Genomic DNA, 18793 nt, shown 5'->3' with positions numbered 1-18793 from the left:
ACCAATGTGTGTGTGTCTCTCTCTCTTGCTCTCTCTCTAATCAATAAAAACATATTAAACAAAAAAGAAACACAGCACTTGTACCTTTAAGTAGTTCAAGTTTTGGTAGGGTACACATAAAATCAGCCACCCCTCCCCCTCAAAGTACAGTGATCAAGAGAAGGCTTTTTGGCTTTTTCTTTTAAATATATATATATATATATATATATTGGAGAGGAAGAGAGAGAAAGAAGTATCAATGATGAGAGATATTCATGGATCGTCTGCCTTCCTGCATGCCCGCCACTGGGGATCGAGCCCTTGACCAGAATCGAACCTGGGACCCCTTCAGTCCGCAGGTCGACGCTCTAGCCACTGAGCCACACCACCGAGGGCCATTCTGGCTTCTTCAACCAGGCCCTCTGGCAACCAGCAGTCTGTTCTCCACTTCGTTTGTGCATCGATTTCCTTCCTTAGATCCCACATAGAGGCGAGCAGGCTCGCGTCATTAGATTTGCGGGACTGAGCGGCACTTAAACTGGTTTCTGTCTGAATCCCTTCAAGAGGGCAGACAAGGCAAAAAAAATAAATAAAAAAATAAGATAAAATAAAAATGTAAAAGGCTCCGCAGAAAGCAAGGGTGGATATTGCCATTCTACACCCATCGCCCCTGCTTACAGACTCATCCTCCGACTTCAAAGGGCCTTTGATTTTATGTAGGTGCCTCGGGGCGAGGGCTTAACAATGGCTCTTCCTCTCCTCAAAGGCGGGTCACGTGGGTGAGCGCCCGCCACACGTGCTAAAGCGTTTTCTCTGTTTCCAAGAAGAGGCGCTATTTTTAGGCAGCAAAGCCCATTCATTTCTGAGAGCAGGTCTATTTCTGGCTCCCACCCAGGAGTGGGGAGGTTACTGCTCTCCCACAAATCCCAGCGGGAGCAATGCTATACACACATCCTATACATGGAAAACGCTGTGTGTGTGTGTGTGTGTGTGTGTGTGTGTGTGTGAGAGAGAGAGAGAGAGAGAGAGAGAGAGAATGTGTGTGTGTGTGTGTGTCCTGTAGACACTGTGTGTGTGTGTGTCCTGTAGACACTGTGTGTGTGTGTCCTGTAGACACTGTGTGTGTGTCCTATAGACACTATGTGTGTGTATGTAACCTGTAGACACATGTATGTGAGTGTGTGTGTGTGTCCTGTAGACACTGTGTGTGCGTGTGTGTGTGCGTGTGTTTGAGTATGTGTCCTGTAGTCACTGTGTGTGTGTGTGTGTGTGTGTGTGTGTCCAGTAGACAGTGTGTGTGTGTGTGTGTGTGTGTGTGTGTGTCTCCCCCTGAGCTGTCATCCCGTCCAGCAGGAATACTGGGATGGGCGTCGGCGATGGCATTACCCTGGGCCCAGGGACAGGGTCCTCCAGACCCAGCTTCCCGGGCCCGAGGGGAGAGAGGTCCAGGGCTGGCCCCCGGAGAGGAGGTGGGTCATAGCTCCCTGCTGCTTTTGGAAGAGCCCTTTCCACTTTGCATGGGGTCCCCCTTCCCCCCAAGTATGTGGCTGAGCAGGAAGACGGTCCTTTGTCTCCGACCCATGGGACCAGTGTCTTCTCTTATGTCATCCACACAAAAAAAACGGTGGCTGACGTCCCAGACCCATCCCTATTCCACACACACACCTTTCTCTCTCTCCCTCTCTCTCTCTCTCTCTCTCTCTCTCTCTCTCTCTCTCTCTCTCTCTCTCTCTTGCTTTTCCTCCCGCCATCTTCTTGGCTGCTCCAACTCTTTTCTTCTTAAGACTAGGGAACCCTAGGGCTATTCATTCAATTTCCTTTTTTTAAAAAAAATAATATTTTTTATTGACTTCAAAGAATCATGGGAGAGATCAACCAAAGGACTTGTGTGCATGTATAGAAGCCTAACCAATGGCCATGGACAACAGGGGGATGGGGGCATATGTGGGGAGGGGTTTGGGGTGGGAATGGGGGGATGAGGACAATTTTGTGATACCATAATAAAAAAATTAAAAAAAATAATAATCATGGGTCATAGGTTGAGACTCAGCCGCTGAGCCGCACCACTGGGCGGACACGGCTCCTATGTACATGCGTTCCAGGGAGTCGGGGTGAAGCTGTGGACCGGCCAGGCCCCTGAACACAAACCCTCACGAGCATCCAGATGGTGCCTCCAAGGGCAGGAGGTCTCCACTCTGCAAGGCGCCGGCTAGACCCTCACCGGCCCCCGTCCACAGTCCGTTGCGGGGAGCGTGTGAGGAATGGGAGACGCTCACACGCAGGTTTCCCGGTCAGGGCACAGGCCCGGGCTGCAGGCTCCATCCCCAGTACCGGGAGTGCAGGAGGCACCGATCCATGATTCTCTCTCACCATGGATGTTTCTCTCTCTCTCCCTCTCCCTTCCTCTCTGAAATCAAGAACAATATATTTTTATTTTTTTAAATATATTTTATTGATTTTTTTTTTTTTTTTTTTTTTTTTTTTTTTTTTTTTTTTTTTACAGAGAGGAAGAGAGGGGGATAGAGAGTTAGAAACATCGATGAGAGAATCATCAATCAGCTGCCTCCTGCACACCCCCTACTGGGGATGTGCCCACAACCAAGGTACGTGCCCTTGACCGGGATCGAACCTGGGACCTTTCAGTCCGCAGGCTAATGCTCTATCCACTGAGCAATCCGGTTTGGGCAACAATATGTTTTTTAAAAAATAGGAAGATAGAGGTGATAGGTGACAGATGGATGCACAGGTAGGACGAACAGGTAAGTGAGGCAGACGGAGGGAGAGGGGAAGGGAGGGAGGGAGGGAGGGAGGGAGACGGAGGACGCTGAAAACACACGGAAACGGGCTACTACCGGGAGGTGCCGCGGGTTTTTAATGTTTTATAATTCCCAAATTCTCTACAAAGGAATCTTTTATTCGCAGGCACAACCGTCCGGGTCTCCGTGTAGAGATAATTGGGCACAAAAGCAACACAAAGTGCTGAGCTGTGTGGAGGATCTGCCGAGACCCAGGCTGTGCGTGCGTCCGCGGTGCAGCCAGTCAGCAGGTTTTGGGGCATTCTCTCTTTCTTTTTTTTTTTTTTTCTTCTCCCCCCCAGCTAACAATAATGAACTTGGAATATTAACCATGGACTCCTCATTCTGCCCCCGCCCAAGGCTCGCATCCTTGAGTTCATGAACTCGCTTAGACCCAGCAGTTCCAAGGGGGAGCCTGGCCAGCGGGTCCCCAGCCCCACGCCCCTGCGGCCTGAACAGGAAGCCCCGCGCTGAGCCCTGTGCAAAGGGAGCAGGGAGAGCAGGCCCGAGGACCCTCAGGTCACGAGAGGCTGGCCGGGTAGCCCCGTGGGTCAGAGGGCTGTCCCCCACATGCCAAGCTTGTGGGTTTGACCCCAACTCAGGGCACAGAGAGCATCAGCCAATGAAGGCACCCACAAGTGGAACAGCAAACTGGTGTTTCTCTCGCCCCCCTCACCCACTCTTCCTCCCCCTCTCTGTTTCTAAAGTCAATTTTTAAAAGTATATATATATTTTATTAATTTTTTATAGAAAAGAAGGGAGAGGGATTGAGTTAGAAGCATTGATCGGCTGCCTCCTGCACACCTCCCACTGGGGATGTGCCGGCAACCAAGGTACATACCCTTGATCGGAACCGAAGCTGGGACCCTTCAGTCTGCAGGCCAATGCTCTATCCACTGAGCCAAACCAGTTAGGGCTAAAATCAATTTTTAAAAAGGTCTGGTGTGTCTGGCATATTTGATAGTTTTTGTGGTTCAGAAGGAAACCTATAAAATGACCTATGTTTGCAGACCAGTGTGGCTCAGTGGATAGAGCGACAGCCTGCGGACTCAAGGGTCCCAAGTTCGATTACGGTCAAGGGCATGTACCTTGGTTGCGGGCACATCCCCAGTGGGAGGTGTGCAGGAGGCAGCTGATTGATGTTTCTAGGTCTCTATCCCTCTCTCTTCCTTTCTGTAAAAAATCTATAAAAATATGTTTAAAATAATAATTTTTAAAATATATATGTTTAATAATAATAATATGACCGATGTTTCACGTAGAAGTAAGGAATGCATGTTCAGTTTTCTTAAGCCAGTAAGTACCCTGATGACAGGATTTCCTAAAAAAAAAAAAATCACCCCTTGAGTCCATGAGGTCGAGGCCATTTCCTGTTTCTTTGGGGTGAGTGGAGTATTCCCCTTTGCCTGTTTCTGTACAAGGCTGTGGCCCCTGTCCTCGCTCTAGACGGGTGTCTGTCCGAGAGTGCGAGGCTCTCACGCTTCCCCGTGGGGCCTGGGCTCACGCCTCCGTCCATCAGAGCAGAGTGGACGTGGGCTTCCCCGGGCATGGCCCCGACCCCTCTCTCCTGGAAGCCAGGGCCGAGCGGGCAGGTGTGGGAGGAGAGCGGGCTTATCAGGGATGCATTCTCCGCTCGGGGCCTCACCGGCAATCAGCCTGACGTCTTAATTTCTACTCCGTTGGCTCGATCCCGTCCTCCGTGGATTCCGAGAGGGAAGAGGGGGGTGTGTTTTATTGACCTCTTAATCCCACAGTAATATCTGAACCACCAATTTAGCCCGGCTAAACGCTGCCTTACATCACTGATCACCGCCCGGTGTGTGTGTGTGTGTGTGTGTGTGTGTGTGTGTGTGCGCGTGTGCGCATACATGTGTCTTCTATCTTCCTGGTTCCTTTCTCTTCCCCGTGTCTTCTCTTCCTTAAAATATTTCCCCCCTTAACGGCCCAAAGTGATATTTAAGAAGTCCATTTGGGAAAGGAAGTCGGTTTGGCAAACGCAAATGGACTGGATCCATAACCCTAAGGAGCTCTGCGGGGACTCCCTCAGAGATGGCGGTGCTGGGGCGGACCACAAGTCACATCCTGGAAACTGGGAGCCCTGAAACACAGGCATCAAGTTGGTTTTGGTTTGTTTCTTGGTTGTTGTTGTTGTTTGTTTGATTTTTGAGATTTTTTTAGTTGACTTTTAGAGAGAAAGGAAAGGAGAGGGAGGGAGAGAGAGAAACATCCATGAGCTGCCTCCTGCACGCTCCCTACTGGGGATAGAGCCTGCAACCCCAATATGGGCCCTGACCGGGAATCGAACCCGAGACCCTTCTGTCTGTGGGGCGACTCTCTAACCAATGATCCCACAGGCCAGGGCTGAACACCAAGTGTTGAGAGGATAACTGAGAACAGAGGGGTGGGCCCCGTCAGCTGACTCAGAGGAGGTAAGACACATCCCAGAAACACACACACACCCAGAAAAGCAGCCAAGCCACCGAGCAGTGGGTCTCAGGTTACATATAGCGCCGCCCCAAGGGTGTGCGGAAGAGAAGGCAGGCGCAGGGGTGGGATCACGGGGCAACGCTGGAGGGGGAGGCCCCCGAGGGGAGGGGTACGCTGGGGGAGAGGGTCACTCTGCAGGGCTATTAAGTTATTTTTTAAAAATATTTTTATTGATTTCAGAGAGGAAGGGAGAGGGAGACAGAGAGACACTTCAATGATGAGAAACAGCAAGCGGAGGCCTCCTGCACGCCTCCATGGGATTTGATCCCATGACCCGGGCATGTGCCCTGGCTGGGAACCTTCAAACAGTGACCTCTTGGTGCAGAGGGCAGTGCTCAGCCAACCAAGACACACCGGCCACGGCAGAGATGGTGTTCTTAGCCCGGACGGTGGGGCTCCGGGGCTGACCCGTCGCCCTATGAACCAGGAGGTCACCGTTCGATTCCCCATCGGGGCACACGTCCGGGTTGCGGGCTCCTTCCCCAGTGTAGGGCATACAGGAGGCAGCAGATCCATGATTCTCTCTCATCATGGATGGTTCTCTCTCTCCCTCTCTCTCTCCTTTCCTCTCTGACATAAAAATATATTTTTTTTAAAAAACCAAGCCAACAGCGACACAGAGATGTTGGGGACACGGCCTGCAGCCTCCCCCCTGCTGGCATCGCCCCTGCTGCCTTTGATCGGAGCCCAGCGGCCCCCCTTCTAACTCCCCCTGCTGTGGAGGGTTCACCTCTGGGGGGGGGGGGGGATCGGGGAGCTTCCGTGTGGAAGAGGCATTGCTTGAGGCCGGCACGGCCTGGGGGACTCGTGTTCTGAAAGAACACGGCATCCCCGTGTGAGGAGCGTGAGCCTCTCCCGGGAATGGAGGCGGGCTGGGGCCCAGGCCGGGGCGGGCCACCCGAGACCCTCAGAAGCAGTCCTTGAACCCCAGCTCCCAGCTCAGGTGTTCCCACGTGGGCCCAATCCTCCCAGAACACCTCGGGCCCAGGTGAGATCTGCCCGTCGGGCTGTCGTTTTCTGCTGCTCTCGGCTGACTCCTGAGGAGCCAGCCCTGAGTGATCGGGCTGATGAGGCTCAGGCAGTGGCCCCATGGGCATTAGGAGCTGGGCTCCCTGGTCCACTAGCTTCCCTGGCCCTACCTGCCAGGCCCCAACGGCCCCCCCAGGCCTCCAGTCAGAAGTCCCCGCGTCCCCAGGTGGCCCAGCACCTCCGGTGAGTACCTCTGGGGGTGGGGAGGAGGTGAGTGAAAGGTTTGCACGATGAAGTGCTGGCTCACGTTTGAAATGTTGGCGTCCCCCACCCCCAGACCCCCCACCACCCCCAGGATCTGGTTGGAGTCCCGGGTCTGAGTGCTCCGTCTGACTTTTTGATCAGGTGGAAGAGCGCTGAACGCTTTCTGACCGGAGAAAGCAGAGAGAGGAAGGCAGATGGCCTCCTCGGAGTGTCGGCACGCCTGGATGTGGTGAATGTATCGGTTCCAGGTTGCCGTGTCTAGGCTTTATCTTAATCCCCAGCTTTCCCTCCAACTCCCGCTCCCGTTTCCAATGTAAGCAATCTCGCCTCCTTTGGATGGGACTGGAAAATTCTCGAGGACGGGCTACTCAGCTGTGTGTGTACAGAAAGTTTAAGTGAAATAGTGTAAACACTTGTGAACCAGAATCCTCACTATGACGAAGGAGGGGAAAAAGTTATGGTTGAAGTAATATCTGATACTTTTTGGAGGGAGAGTAAGAGGAGATCGGACAGTGGCTGGGTTTCTCTTAAATATGTTTTTATTGATCTGAGACCGAGAGGGAGGGAGAGGGAGGGAGAGAAACAGAGAGCAACATCAATCAGATGAATAAGTGGAACAACAAATCGATGATTTTCTCTCTCTCTTTTCCTTCCTCTGGCTCTGAAAAATCAATCAACGGATTTTTAAAAACTGGCTTCCCACCTTCACTTCTTAGAGGATATCAGGGTTGAAGGGAAACCATTTTAAGGCTTTGAACTTGACATGAATGTTCTGCCCTCCTGTCTAATGGTAGTTCAAGACTGGCAGCGTCCTCACCCATCACCTCGACAACCCTATTTCTTTTTATCGACAGGGAGCCCGAGGCCCAAGGCAGTTATTTGTTCAGGAGTAGGATGGCTGACTGGGAAATCTGTCCTAGGACTCTGGGTTCTAACTGTTCGTTTATTCCAATGTGGTTCTCTGGCTCCAGAGGGCGTGGATACCTGCCTCTGGGGGTCAGCACAAGCCCCACCTACACTGGGTGTCTCCCCCTTGCTGCTGTGACCGCCTTTCCTGGCCCACAGCTCTCCCGCAGGGACCTGTAGGCTTCACCGTGGTCCAGGGTGTATCGTTAGTCCCCCAGGAAAGTGAACTTCATCTACACTTATAATAAAAGAGAAATATGCAAAAATTGACCATGCCTCCACGACACCCACCAGCCTATCAGGAGTGGGTATGCAAATTAACCCAACAAAGATGGCAGGTTAATTTGCATACTCAGGCACCCAGTGGCTGGGGGTGTTCTACACTACCTCGGATGCTCCGGGCCTCTGGGCAGTGTGGGAAGGTGGAATTGCAGCTCCAGGCCAGAGCAAAAAGGCGGCTCCACAGCCAGGGGAAGGAAGGCCCATTGTTGCACGAATCTCGGTGCATCAAGCCTCTAGTTTTAATAATAACACAAAAGCTCTCGACTTTTGGCCTTCACAGTAGTTTCCAAATATCATTCAAACATTCCTGTACTTCCATGGAGAACACTAGGGTTCTCTGCCTAAGATGAACTTGTGAATAAGCGCGGGGGGGGGGGGGGGGGGGCAGGTCATGGAGTCCCACAAGGAGAAAAGTCAGGCCCGGCCGGCGTGGTTCTGTGATGGAACATCAACCTATGAACCGGGAGGTCATGGTCTGATTCCCAGGCAGGATGTATGCCTGGGTTGAGAGTTTGATCCCCAGTGTGGGGCGTGCAGGAGTCAGATAATCCATAATTCCTGGTCCATAATTCTCTCTCTCTCTCCCTCTCCCCCTCTCCCTTCCTCTCTGACATCAATAAACAAAAATCATATATTTTTAAAAAGTAATGTCCTCCATATGCGCGAGACTGAGCCTCACACAGACAGAACCAGCCGAGCTCGGCGGGACTGGAGAGAAGGCGTGCGTTCCACACGCAGGGCGAGGCTTTCTGAATGAGGCGCGTATAAATAGCACAGTCCCCGCGCTCCTCTCCACGCGAGTTAGGCGGATCAGGGCCTTGCCGCTCGGTAATTGCATTTACTACCGAGATCAAGCGTGAAAATTCTCAGATATCTCACTTAGGAAATTAGATAGGCTGGATGGACGTTTGAACTACTTTTGTAGCACGTACTCCTTCTCTTTCTTTTCTTTTCTTTTTTTTAGACACACGTCTTTCCATCTATAATGTTTTAAAGATTTAAACTTTGTTTAGTGTTAATCCTCACCCAAGGATATTTTTTCCCCCATTGGTTTTCTAGAGAGAGTGGCAGGGAGAGGGAGAGACAGAGAGAGAGAGAAACATGGATGTGAGAGAGACGCATCAATTGGTTGCCTTCCAGCATGTGCCCCAACCACGGCCCCGGGATCCAACCTGCAACCCAGATACAAGCCCTTGACTGGACTTGAACCCAAGATCTTTCAGTCCGCAGGCCAATGCTCTAACCATGGAGCCAAATTTGCTAGGACTAAACTATGCTACTTTATAGAAATAAGTGCAGATATTAGCTACATTGGAAATTATATCCAACAACACTCAATAGAAACAAGCACTTTCCTTAAATCTGTATAACTACTATCAGACTCATGACATGGAAACTCATATTTGACCCCCCCCCATTTGATTATCCAAAGAATTAATTTATTACCTGTGCTATTTACATTTAGATATAGCATTATATGTAGATGCATGCATCTTCAGGATTCTTGTGTTTTTATTTTGAACTCATTATACATTTACAGAAATCTGTTTGTGAAAACAGCTTAGTGTGACTCGATGGTTGAGCGTCAACCCATGGACCAGGGGATGGGGGTTCGATTCCCGGTCAGGGCACATGCCTGGGTTGCAAGCTTGACCCCCCCCCCCCAAGTCATTGATGTGTCTCTTTCTCCCTCTCTCCCTTCCTCTCTGAAATCTTTTTTTCTTTTTAATGAATAAGAGGTCAACACCTTCATTGCCTACGTCACCAGGCTGGCCAACAGCTCTGATGACCACAGAGGACACCGTACCAGAAGCCTTTCTTCAACGGCCAAAATGGCAGCAGCCTGCTGGTGCTCAGGCCCCCGAGCGGCATCTCACCACGCACAACACAATAACCTAGAAGATTCCGAGTGGTCAGCAGGCTTTGCCATGCAGCGGCAGTGCCCGCTCGATGCAAAGTGCGCTGGAGAAAGAAGGGCTCAGCTCCCACGAGAGGGAAGCAGAGGTAACACGGACGCCAGATGGTGCCAACCCAAATGCCGAGCCCACAGTGCTTTCCTCAGGGAAACGCCAGGAAGGTTTTTATATGCCAGCGAGCGCACTGGCACCAGACAAATGCTTTACTTCTACGGGCAACACACCACATGACCCCGAGCCCAACACAAGAGGTCGTCCACAACGGGACAAAGCTCGTGACATCCGCCTGCGAAGAGAAGGAGCCACGCCTGGCCAGCGAGGCTCCGTGGTTGAGCGTCCACCCTTGAACCGGGAGGTCCTGGTTCGATTCCCGGTCAGGGCACATGCCCGGGTTGGGGGCTCGATCCCCAGTTATGGGCGCACAGGAGGGAGCAGATCCATGATTCTCTCTCATCATTGATATTTCTCTCTCTCTCTGTCTCCCTTCCTCTCTGAAATCAAATGTGTGTGTGCCTGTGTGTGTGTGTGTTTTAAAAAAAAATAGGAGCCACAAAAAGCTTTACAATCTCCCTGAGGGGAGATACAAAACGGCATTCTCTTTGTACGCTCCCCAAGGCTCCTTCTAATATTAAATACCAACCTCCCTCCGAACGGTGCTTCTTATGTAAGGTATTATTCCCATCCATCTCAGAGGTTCCTCCTGGACTTCCTTACCCTCGGCCCCGACTGGATGCAGGACCATAGGTTATGCACCAAACCAACGGCCCCGCCCATGAGAACAACGTGCTCTGAAGCCGGCCCCTCCCTGCCCCCCTCCCGAGCGGCAGCCACCTGGCACCCGGTGCCAGCACCCTCCCAGCACCCTCCCCGCCCGGGCCTTACGAGGCAGGCAGCACCTTTCCCGGCCCTAACTGGGTCAGAGAGACACTTTCCTCCTTTCTGCTGAGTCATCCCCCGGCTCACTTAGTAATAATAAGAGCGTTTGCACATTTCCAACCCTTAACACGCTAACGAGGATTCATAATTCGAGCTCTGAAGAGGGCCCGCCCTGCCTCTCGGGAAGGAACCCGTGGAGGGTGGCTTTCGAACGCGTGTCAGTGTGGCCGTGGGTGTGTGTGTGTGTGTGTGTGTGTGTGTGTGTGTGTCCCCGTCTTCCTCGTGGTTCCCTCTGTACCTAGATCTCCTTGGAACCAGTTCTGTGGGCATGCCACAGGCTCTGGGAAGCCGGGGATGGAAATACCGAGTGAGTGTACGCGCCTTGCCTGGGGCTACATGTCCCCACAGGTTTGGGCAGAGAACCTGAAACTGGAAATGCCATCAGGCACTTTTTTGGAACACTCTCCGGCCGCCAGGTGGCTCGGTGGTTGAGCATCGACCTAGGAACCAGGAGGCCATGGTTCAGTTCTAGGTCAGGGCACATGCCTGGGTTGCAGGCGATCGCAATCCACTGAAGGGGAGATACAAGAGGCACCTGATCCATGTTTCACTCTCATATCAATGTTTCTCTCCCTCTCCCTCTCCCTGCCCCCCTTTCTCTATCTCTATCTCTAAAATAAATTTTAAAAAGGTGGGGAAAAGGAAAATTGGAAAGATGGGAACAACAAAAAACGCAGACTCTCTATATTACCCATGAAACAAGTTACAATGCGCTAGAATGTTAAATGTTCAAATACTGGAATCCATCCTTTGATTATTTCTACAAAACAACAGTGTGTGTGATGATGCCTACATGTGGAAGCGGAACGCGTATGTTTGTTTGCAGGCAGGGGTGCTCTCTGGGGGGCACTGGCAGCAGATGAAGATTCTGCTTTTCAATCATTTAAGAAGGAACAGCAGCCGAAAACCGGTTTGGCTCAGTGGTAGAGCGTCGGTCTGCAGACTGTAAAGGTCCCAGGTTCGATTTCGGTCAAGGGTATGTACATTGGTTGTGGGCACATCCCCGGTAGGGGGTGTGCAAGAGGCAGCTGGTCAATGTTTCTCTTTCATCGACATTTCTAGCTCTCTATCTCTCTCCCTTCCTCTCTGTAAAATATCAATAAAATATATATTTTTTTAAATAATAATAAAATAAAAATAAAAAGGAACAGTAAAACTATCAGCAACATCCATGCTTAGTTCTTATAAGCCACCCTTCCAACGCTCATGCACAAACACACACATGTCCCACTTTGAGGCACATGCGTTTTACACATACCTACTTCATATAGCAATGAGTTTTTAGTTATATCGGGAAAATACAGCTAATGAAACCCTGAGAAGGACTATGTCAAGGAAGGCCCTTCCAGGATCATGTGACCCTTAATGTCCTGGGAAATGTCTGTCTTCTACTCGTTGCCCTCACTCCTCTAAGTCTACATTTTGACCAAAATATTCATCTTAAACCACAGCTCAGATCATGTCAATCACGTATTTAAACACACACACACACACACACACACACACACACACACACATTTACAGGCTCCTCATGTCTTGGAAATTAGCATCTGCAACGCTGGGCAGGGCAGAAAATGGCCCAGGACAACGGTCGGCAAACTCATGAGTCCACAGAGCCAAATATCAACAGGACAACAATTGAAATTTCTTTGGAGAGCCACATTTTTTACACTTAAATTTCTTCTAGCACCACTTCTTCAACATAGACTCGCCCAGGCTGTGGTATTTTGTGGAAGAGCCACACTCAAGGGGCCAAAAAGCCGCCTGTGGCTCGCGAGCCGCAGTTTGCAGACCAGGGGCCTAGGAGAACAGGGGTTGGCCCTACACTTCCATTCCATCTTTCCGATCGCCTCCACCATCTCCTCCGGAACCATCCCCTACCTTAGCCATTTCCTTCTCTAACCCAGAACAACTTCCTTCAGAGGCACCAGGCACCCTTCTATTGCCCCATTCACCCAACTGAAATATAACTTTTAAGTATATTTTTATTAATTCCAGAGAGGAAGGGAGAAGGGAGAGAGAGAGAGGAGAGATAGAAACGCAATGACGACATGGCTGCCTCCTGCACGCTCCAACACTGGAGATCCAGCCTGCCACCCAGGCACGTGCCCTGACCGGAAGTGGGGCCTCCACTTCCTGGTTCATAGGTCGGCACTGGTTCTTTTTTGGCCGTGGCTCGAGTTTCGTAATCTAACGACCTTTCGTTGTCTGGGACTAGAAAGGTGGCGAAGCGAGCTCTTCCAGTGAATTTATCTTGTTTTTATACAAGATGACCCAGCGATGGTTCTAGTCTCATCCTCACCTAGTCTCTATTCTTCCCCTATAAACACAGAAGGAAAAAAGGAGAGGTAGGCACTATCGCGAGAGGCTGGCACCATCGCTAGAGGTGCAACCAGTGTCTCGAGAGGCAGCCAGTATCGCGAGAGGTGTAGGTACCGTTGCTAGCGGACGGGCAGTATCGCGAGAATTTGGCACCATCGCGAGAGAGCAGTCAGTATCGCGAGAGGCAGCCACCATGTTGCGAGGCAAGCACCATGGAGAGAGGCAGCGAGACTCTCCACAGGTAGGCCCCCCCCCAAAAAAATGGGTCTCCCAAAAATCTGCAGAACCCGGAAGCAGAGGTGGAAGCATCCAATCCCACTGGCTGTCGCCCACGAGACGCCTGCCCAGCCCTCCCTGGTAGATGGGCGCCTCCTGCCCGCTCGTGCCCGCCGCCATGCACCCAGCACCGTGGACAGAGGCAGCCCCGTGGTTAGAAGGATCTTTATTTTATTTTATTTTATTTTATTTCATTTTATTTTATTTTATTATTTTGAAAGAATCTCTTTTTTATTTTATTTTTTTATATTTTATTGATTTTTTACAGAGAGGAAGGGAGAGGGAGAGAGTTAGGAACATCGATGAGAGAGAAACATCGACCAGCTGCCTCATGCACACCCCCCACTGGGGATGTGCCCGCAACCCAGGTGTATGCCCTCAACCGGAATCGAACCCGGGACCTTTCAGTCCATAGGCTGACGCTCTATCCACTGAGTCAAACCGGTCTCAGCGGATCTTTACTTTATTGAGATACAAAAATGTGCCCACACAAAACAATAAAATCAACAAGCACATGAAAGACGCATCTATCTAATCCAATGTAAGAAAAAGATATCATAAAAGGCCCACGATCGCAGCCATGCTCAGAAGCAAATACGTCCAGGAAAATCCATTTTTTTCCCAGCACATCACGGGGACCCGGTGGGAGGCATTTCAAATGCCTGTCCGTCCCACCTGACCGACGAATGACCTTTGACCTCCAACCCTAACCATCCCCAGTGTTTGTGTATACGGCATTTCCGGGTCGAGTGCCGCAGAAGTCACCAACATGAGAACACACACACACACACACACACACACACACAGAGCATACACACGATGGTATGCCTGCACAGGTCCTGCGTAGCTATGAACCGGGGGACATGCCCTCCAAGGAAAGAGGGTTCACTCTAATGGCTTGTGAGGGTTCACTCTAATGGCTCGTTCACCATAATTGGCCTTTCTGGGATCGGACCCCGAGAAAATGGAGGCAACCTCAATTCATCATCCATGAACAAAACAACCATCGATGATGCATTTTTTTTCCAAAGGTAGCTGGCAGTCCACGTGAGGCCACAGCCATTATGTAACTCAAGTTTAAAAATTACGTTCTAGGGGAAAATGGTCCATGGTCTGGGGCCAGTGGTCGGCAATCTCATGAGTCCACAGAGCCAAATATCAACAGGACAACGACCGAAATTTCTTGTGAGAGCCACATTTTTTAAGCTTAAACTAAATAGGTAGGCACATTGTTATTAACTTAATTAGGGTATTCCTAAGCTGGCCTCTGCTAAAAACTCGAGGGGCCAAAGAGCCTCATGTGGCTTGTGAGCTGCAGTTTGCCAACCACTGGTCTGGGAAAACACAATACTGTGCAGAATTCTTATAGCACCCCATCATCAATATGTTTTCTTCCTTTTGCCATCCAGTTTGAACACATTTGACGCAATAATCCACTAAATATTCAATTAACTTCCATTAAAAAATTGTCTTCTCTCGAGACTATCAAGTCCCCAATTAAGAAAACCACAGACTACACAGTAGATCCTAAATAGAATACTTGTGGTGTGTGTGTGTGTGTGTGTGTGTGTGTGTGTGTGTGTGTGTTTTCTCTCTAGACCATAAACTATAGCTTTTGGAGACAGAATTATTTTTACAAAATCATGTAAACTGATTTTGTAAAATTTACATTTTACCAAAAAAAATGTAAACTGCCCATAATGTTAATTTTTAATGTGATGTATGCAAAGTCATATGCCTCCTGGGTTTTTTACTAGCATTTTTTTTATCAGTTATAATGTCTTTTATAGAAATGGCCGAAGTGAGTGCAAGATAAATTGTTTTGTTTTGTTTTGTTTTGTTTTTACATCACGTGTTGTAATTTAAACCATTTAGGTTCTGCATGAAAATTTGACCAAAAAAAAATATTAATAGTTTTGCTGGGCCAAAGATTTCTTTATGAAGAACCCACAGTGGTCCCTCGGTTAAACCTATGCAGCTCCTCACGCTGAATCCTAGTCTCCGTGTGTTTCTACATGTCTTTCTGTGATGGATTGATTGATTGATTGCAAAGTTTCTCAAAATGCTGTCCACAGAGCACCTGCCTCAGAACCATCACGAAGCATACGTTTTCAATGCCGAGACCAGACCGCAAGCTTCCCTCCCAACCCCCCGCGCTGGACCGGAACCCGCCAGCGCGTGAGCACCTGGGAGCCTGCATTTGAGGACAGCCTGCGCCCACGTGCTGGGGCACACCGAGCCCGGGAACCTACGGCGTCCGTCGGAGCCCACGTCATGAGCCCGGTATGTGGCCAAAAGAAAAAGTTGCCAAAAGAGCACCGTCTCCCAAGGATCGTCCCGTCCCCACCAGAGTATCTACTCCACGGAAAAGCCTGCCCACGTGGCACGCGCTGCAGGTCCCCGAGCAGATGATGGAAGGGGCTCCTTCTGCCCTGGGGTCCCGAGCCAGAGCCTTAACACGCACCCCACCGTCCCGGCATCTCGGGACGGGGGTCCCCCGCCTCCCACGGGCCGGGACTGGGAGCCCCCTGCGCGCTCGCAGGGAGCCCGGCCTCCCTTCTCACAACAAACCGGCCTTCAGCACCTCTGACAGCGCCGCTTCCCCGCCCCTGGACCGGCCCCCTCCGGAGAGGCCGCCGGCACCGGGGAAACCGAGGCAGCCCGACGCCCACAGACCGCCGCCCTGGCCCTCGCCAGGGGCCGGCATCGCTCCCCGAAAGGACGCCCGAGGCGCCCGGCATCCGAGCCACCCGCACGGCTCTCGCCTGCTTCCCGGCTTCCCGACTCCCTGGCGGCGGCGCCTGTTGCTAAGGAGGCGGCGGCCTGGGGCCCGGGAACCGGGAACTGGGCGCCGGAGGAGCCGGCAGCCGGCAGCAGCGGGGCCTGCGGAGCGCTGGGCCGGCGGGGACCCCTTCCTTCCTTCCGCGGGGCGGCTGCGGTGCCCCGCGCTCCCCGGGCGGGCGGAGGAGGCCGGCGCCTAGGAGCCCGGAGCCCGGAGCCGGGAGGCCGGGCCGGCGGAGGAGGCCTCAGGCCCGGCCCCGCAGGCGCCTGGGCCCGGGCGGCGGCGCGGGGTCGCGGGGCGGCCCCCGGCGGGCGGGCACTCACCATGTTGACTTCGGACACCATATCGATGCTGGCGATGTCGATGTTCATCCCCACGCAGACCGGGGGCCCTGCGGGAGCGCAGACAGGGCAGCCATCAGCGCGGGCCCGGGCCTGGGCGTGCGGGGGGCTCCGCGGAGGCCGGGGCGGGGGCTCCCCGAGCAGGGGGCGCGGGAGAGGGTCCCCCACCCTCCCCACCCCCGCCCCTCGCCGCGCCGGGCCCGGGGAACGCGGACCCGCCTCCCCGGCCGGTCCGCCCGCCCAGGCCGCCGCCGCCGCCGCTCCGGGCGCGCTCCCCGCCCCGCTTACCGCCGAAGTCGGGTCTCAGGCGGATGTCGTAGCCCTTGAGCAGCTTGTCCACCGTCTCCTTCACGAAGGACATGTTCCCGGGGTCGTTCACGCTGCGGGGAGAGGGGACAGGGGGCCCGGGAGCGGGGTCAGCCGGCCGCCCGGCGCGGGGCCCGAGCCGGAGCCGGAGCCGGAGCCCGAGCCCTCGCCTCGCCTACCTCTGCGCGCAGCACACCACGGCCACCAGCACCGGCGCCGACAGGAGGCGGAACAGCCGTGCCCCCGCGAGGCCCCTCATCCCGCCGCCGCCCCGGCCCGGGGAGGGCGCCCCGCCGCCGCGACCCGCCGCCGGGGCTGCTCCTGCCGCCGCCGCCGCGCTGGCCCGGAGCGGAGCGAGCGGAGGAGGCGCAGGGGAGGGCGCACCGAGGGGAGGAGCAGCGGAGCGCGGGGAGGAGGCGGCGGCGCTGGCCGAGGCGGAGCCGGCCGCCCGTGTGCCCGGCGCCCGCCCGCGATCGGCGACCCGCCTAGGCCCCGGGAGCGGCGAAGGGAGGAGCGCGCGGGGACCGCGACCCGCCTCCCCCAGGCCGCCCGGCTCCCCAGGACCCCCGCCCCGCCCCGATCAGCCGCGGCGCAGCGGCCCCCGTGCAGCCCCGGAGCCGCGCTGGTGCCGCGGGCGTCTCCAGCCGGACCGGACCGATCCGCCGGCGCCGGGCGCCCTGCCTCACCTGAGGGGCTCGGAGCCGCGCGCCCCCAGCGCCCAGCAGAGCCACAGGGGCGGCAGGAGGGCCAGCGCCGCGGAGCACATGGCGCCGCTGCTCCCGCCTCGCCTCGCGGGCTGCGGTCAGGCTCCGATCTGGGCTCCGCGCTCCCCGCCGCCGCCGCCGCCACTGAGGAGTCAGCGCCGCCGCCGGAGCGGGGATCCCCGCCCCTGCCCCCCCACCCACGGGTTTTCCTGCCCGCCCCGTCCTCCGGCCCCGGCGTGGCGGCCCGTTAGGTGTAGGTGCCCACGAAGACCGTCTAATTAAAAACAACACACAAACAACAAAAAATAAAAATGAAAAAACACAGGTTCCTGCACCCCGAACATTCCAGGGGATCCTGTGTCTTCCCCCCCCCCCCGTGCTCACATGTGTGCGCCTACATGCGTGGCCAAAGGGGGCTGGTTAGGCGCAGTGCGCGGCCAGGAAGTTGGGGTCCTGTCGAATATGGGGTCCTCTCTGCAGTCACGCCAGCCTTTCTGCCCCGGCCCGGAGCTGTCCATGGTATCTATTCAAGCAAGAGAGCTTGTTTCCTTTTAATTAAAAAAGAAAATGTGCTTTTAAAAATTGATCTTTAGAGAGAAAGAGTGAGGGACAGAGAGAACCGTCAAAGACAGAGACACATCCTCTGTGGCTGTCCCCTGCACTTCCACACGGGATGGAGCCCCCAGCCCTGACTCCCGGCCCCCCCCCCCCCCGTTTTCTCTGAAACCAGCCCCCACCCTTCGGCTCTCATTAGAAGCCCGACGTCCACCACATCCACCTGGCCCGCGTGAACCCCGTGTGCCTAGGGTGTCTTCTCCCCCCCCCCAACCCCCAGTATATTAGTATTGATGTCAGAGAGCAAGGGAGACGGAGAGAAACATCCCTGATGAGAGAGGGTCAATGACCCGCTGCCTCCTGCACACCATCCCTCACTAGGGACCTGTGCCCTGACCTCCTGGTTCCCTGTAGATTCGCTGCCTGTTCTGGCCTGAAAGGTTGTGACGTGAAGACAGTGAGAGATAAACACGGCTCTCTGATTTTTTTTTTTTTTTTCTGGAAAAGTCTATTGACGACTGCTGAGCCGCGGCGGGCCTTCTGCTTTTCTCTGGCGAGTGACGCTCAAAAAAAAAAACAAACACGTTTTCCCAGCGCATCTGCTTCTCACAGCGAGGGGGTGATCACACAGGCCCACCTGAGGTCAGCCCCACGCCCCCACAGACCCAGGTCACCTCATGGTCCCGGGCCGCCTCGGGGATGGCGAATAACAGATAACAAGGCCTCTGTATTGACCTCTTTTCCTTATAGAGCTTGAGAGGTGAGTGCGTGCATGTGTGTGTGTGTGTGTGTGTGTGTGTGTGTGTCCGCTTTCCTATTGTGCTGACGCCACGGAGGTAAATATCTACATCCGGACCCTCCCTCACCAGCTGGCATTAATTTTAAATATCATTGTCCTTTTAAAAAAAAAATCAGCAATTGTATTTTTGGAACAGAAAAAAAAAAAATTGTGACCACAGAACCCGAAGGGTTG

The 18793-nt window shown here is 53.5% G+C and overlaps 1 protein-coding gene across 3 annotated transcripts in view; it reads right to left on the bottom strand.

Moving 5' to 3' along the window:
* The window catches only part of GABRB3 (gamma-aminobutyric acid type A receptor subunit beta3), a 41361-nt gene extending 24002 nt beyond the window's left edge, over positions 1-17359 (bottom strand). For 2 of the 3 annotated variants that reach the window (XM_036440189.2, XM_045582474.1), the window contains exons 1-3: positions 16741-16880; positions 16544-16635; positions 16238-16305 (exon numbers count right to left, since the gene is read on the bottom strand). In XM_036440189.2, coding sequence (XP_036296082.1) covers positions 16238-16305; positions 16544-16635; positions 16741-16820 — 240 coding nt within the window. In that variant the 5' untranslated portion in view covers positions 16821-16880. Of the gene's footprint in view, positions 1-16237; positions 16306-16543; positions 16636-16740; positions 16881-17247 lie in introns of those variants that run through there. The other variant, XM_036440190.2, reaches the window with a different exon arrangement.
* Between the last annotated feature and the right edge of the window lie 1434 nt (positions 17360-18793).

This window comes from Pipistrellus kuhlii, unplaced genomic scaffold (assembly GCF_014108245.1).
Source record: "Pipistrellus kuhlii isolate mPipKuh1 unplaced genomic scaffold, mPipKuh1.p scaffold_m20_p_165, whole genome shotgun sequence".
Lineage (NCBI taxonomy): Eukaryota > Metazoa > Chordata > Mammalia > Chiroptera > Vespertilionidae > Pipistrellus > Pipistrellus kuhlii.
Note: the sequence above shows the minus strand (reverse complement) of the source record. Positions and strands in the feature narration are given on the sequence as shown.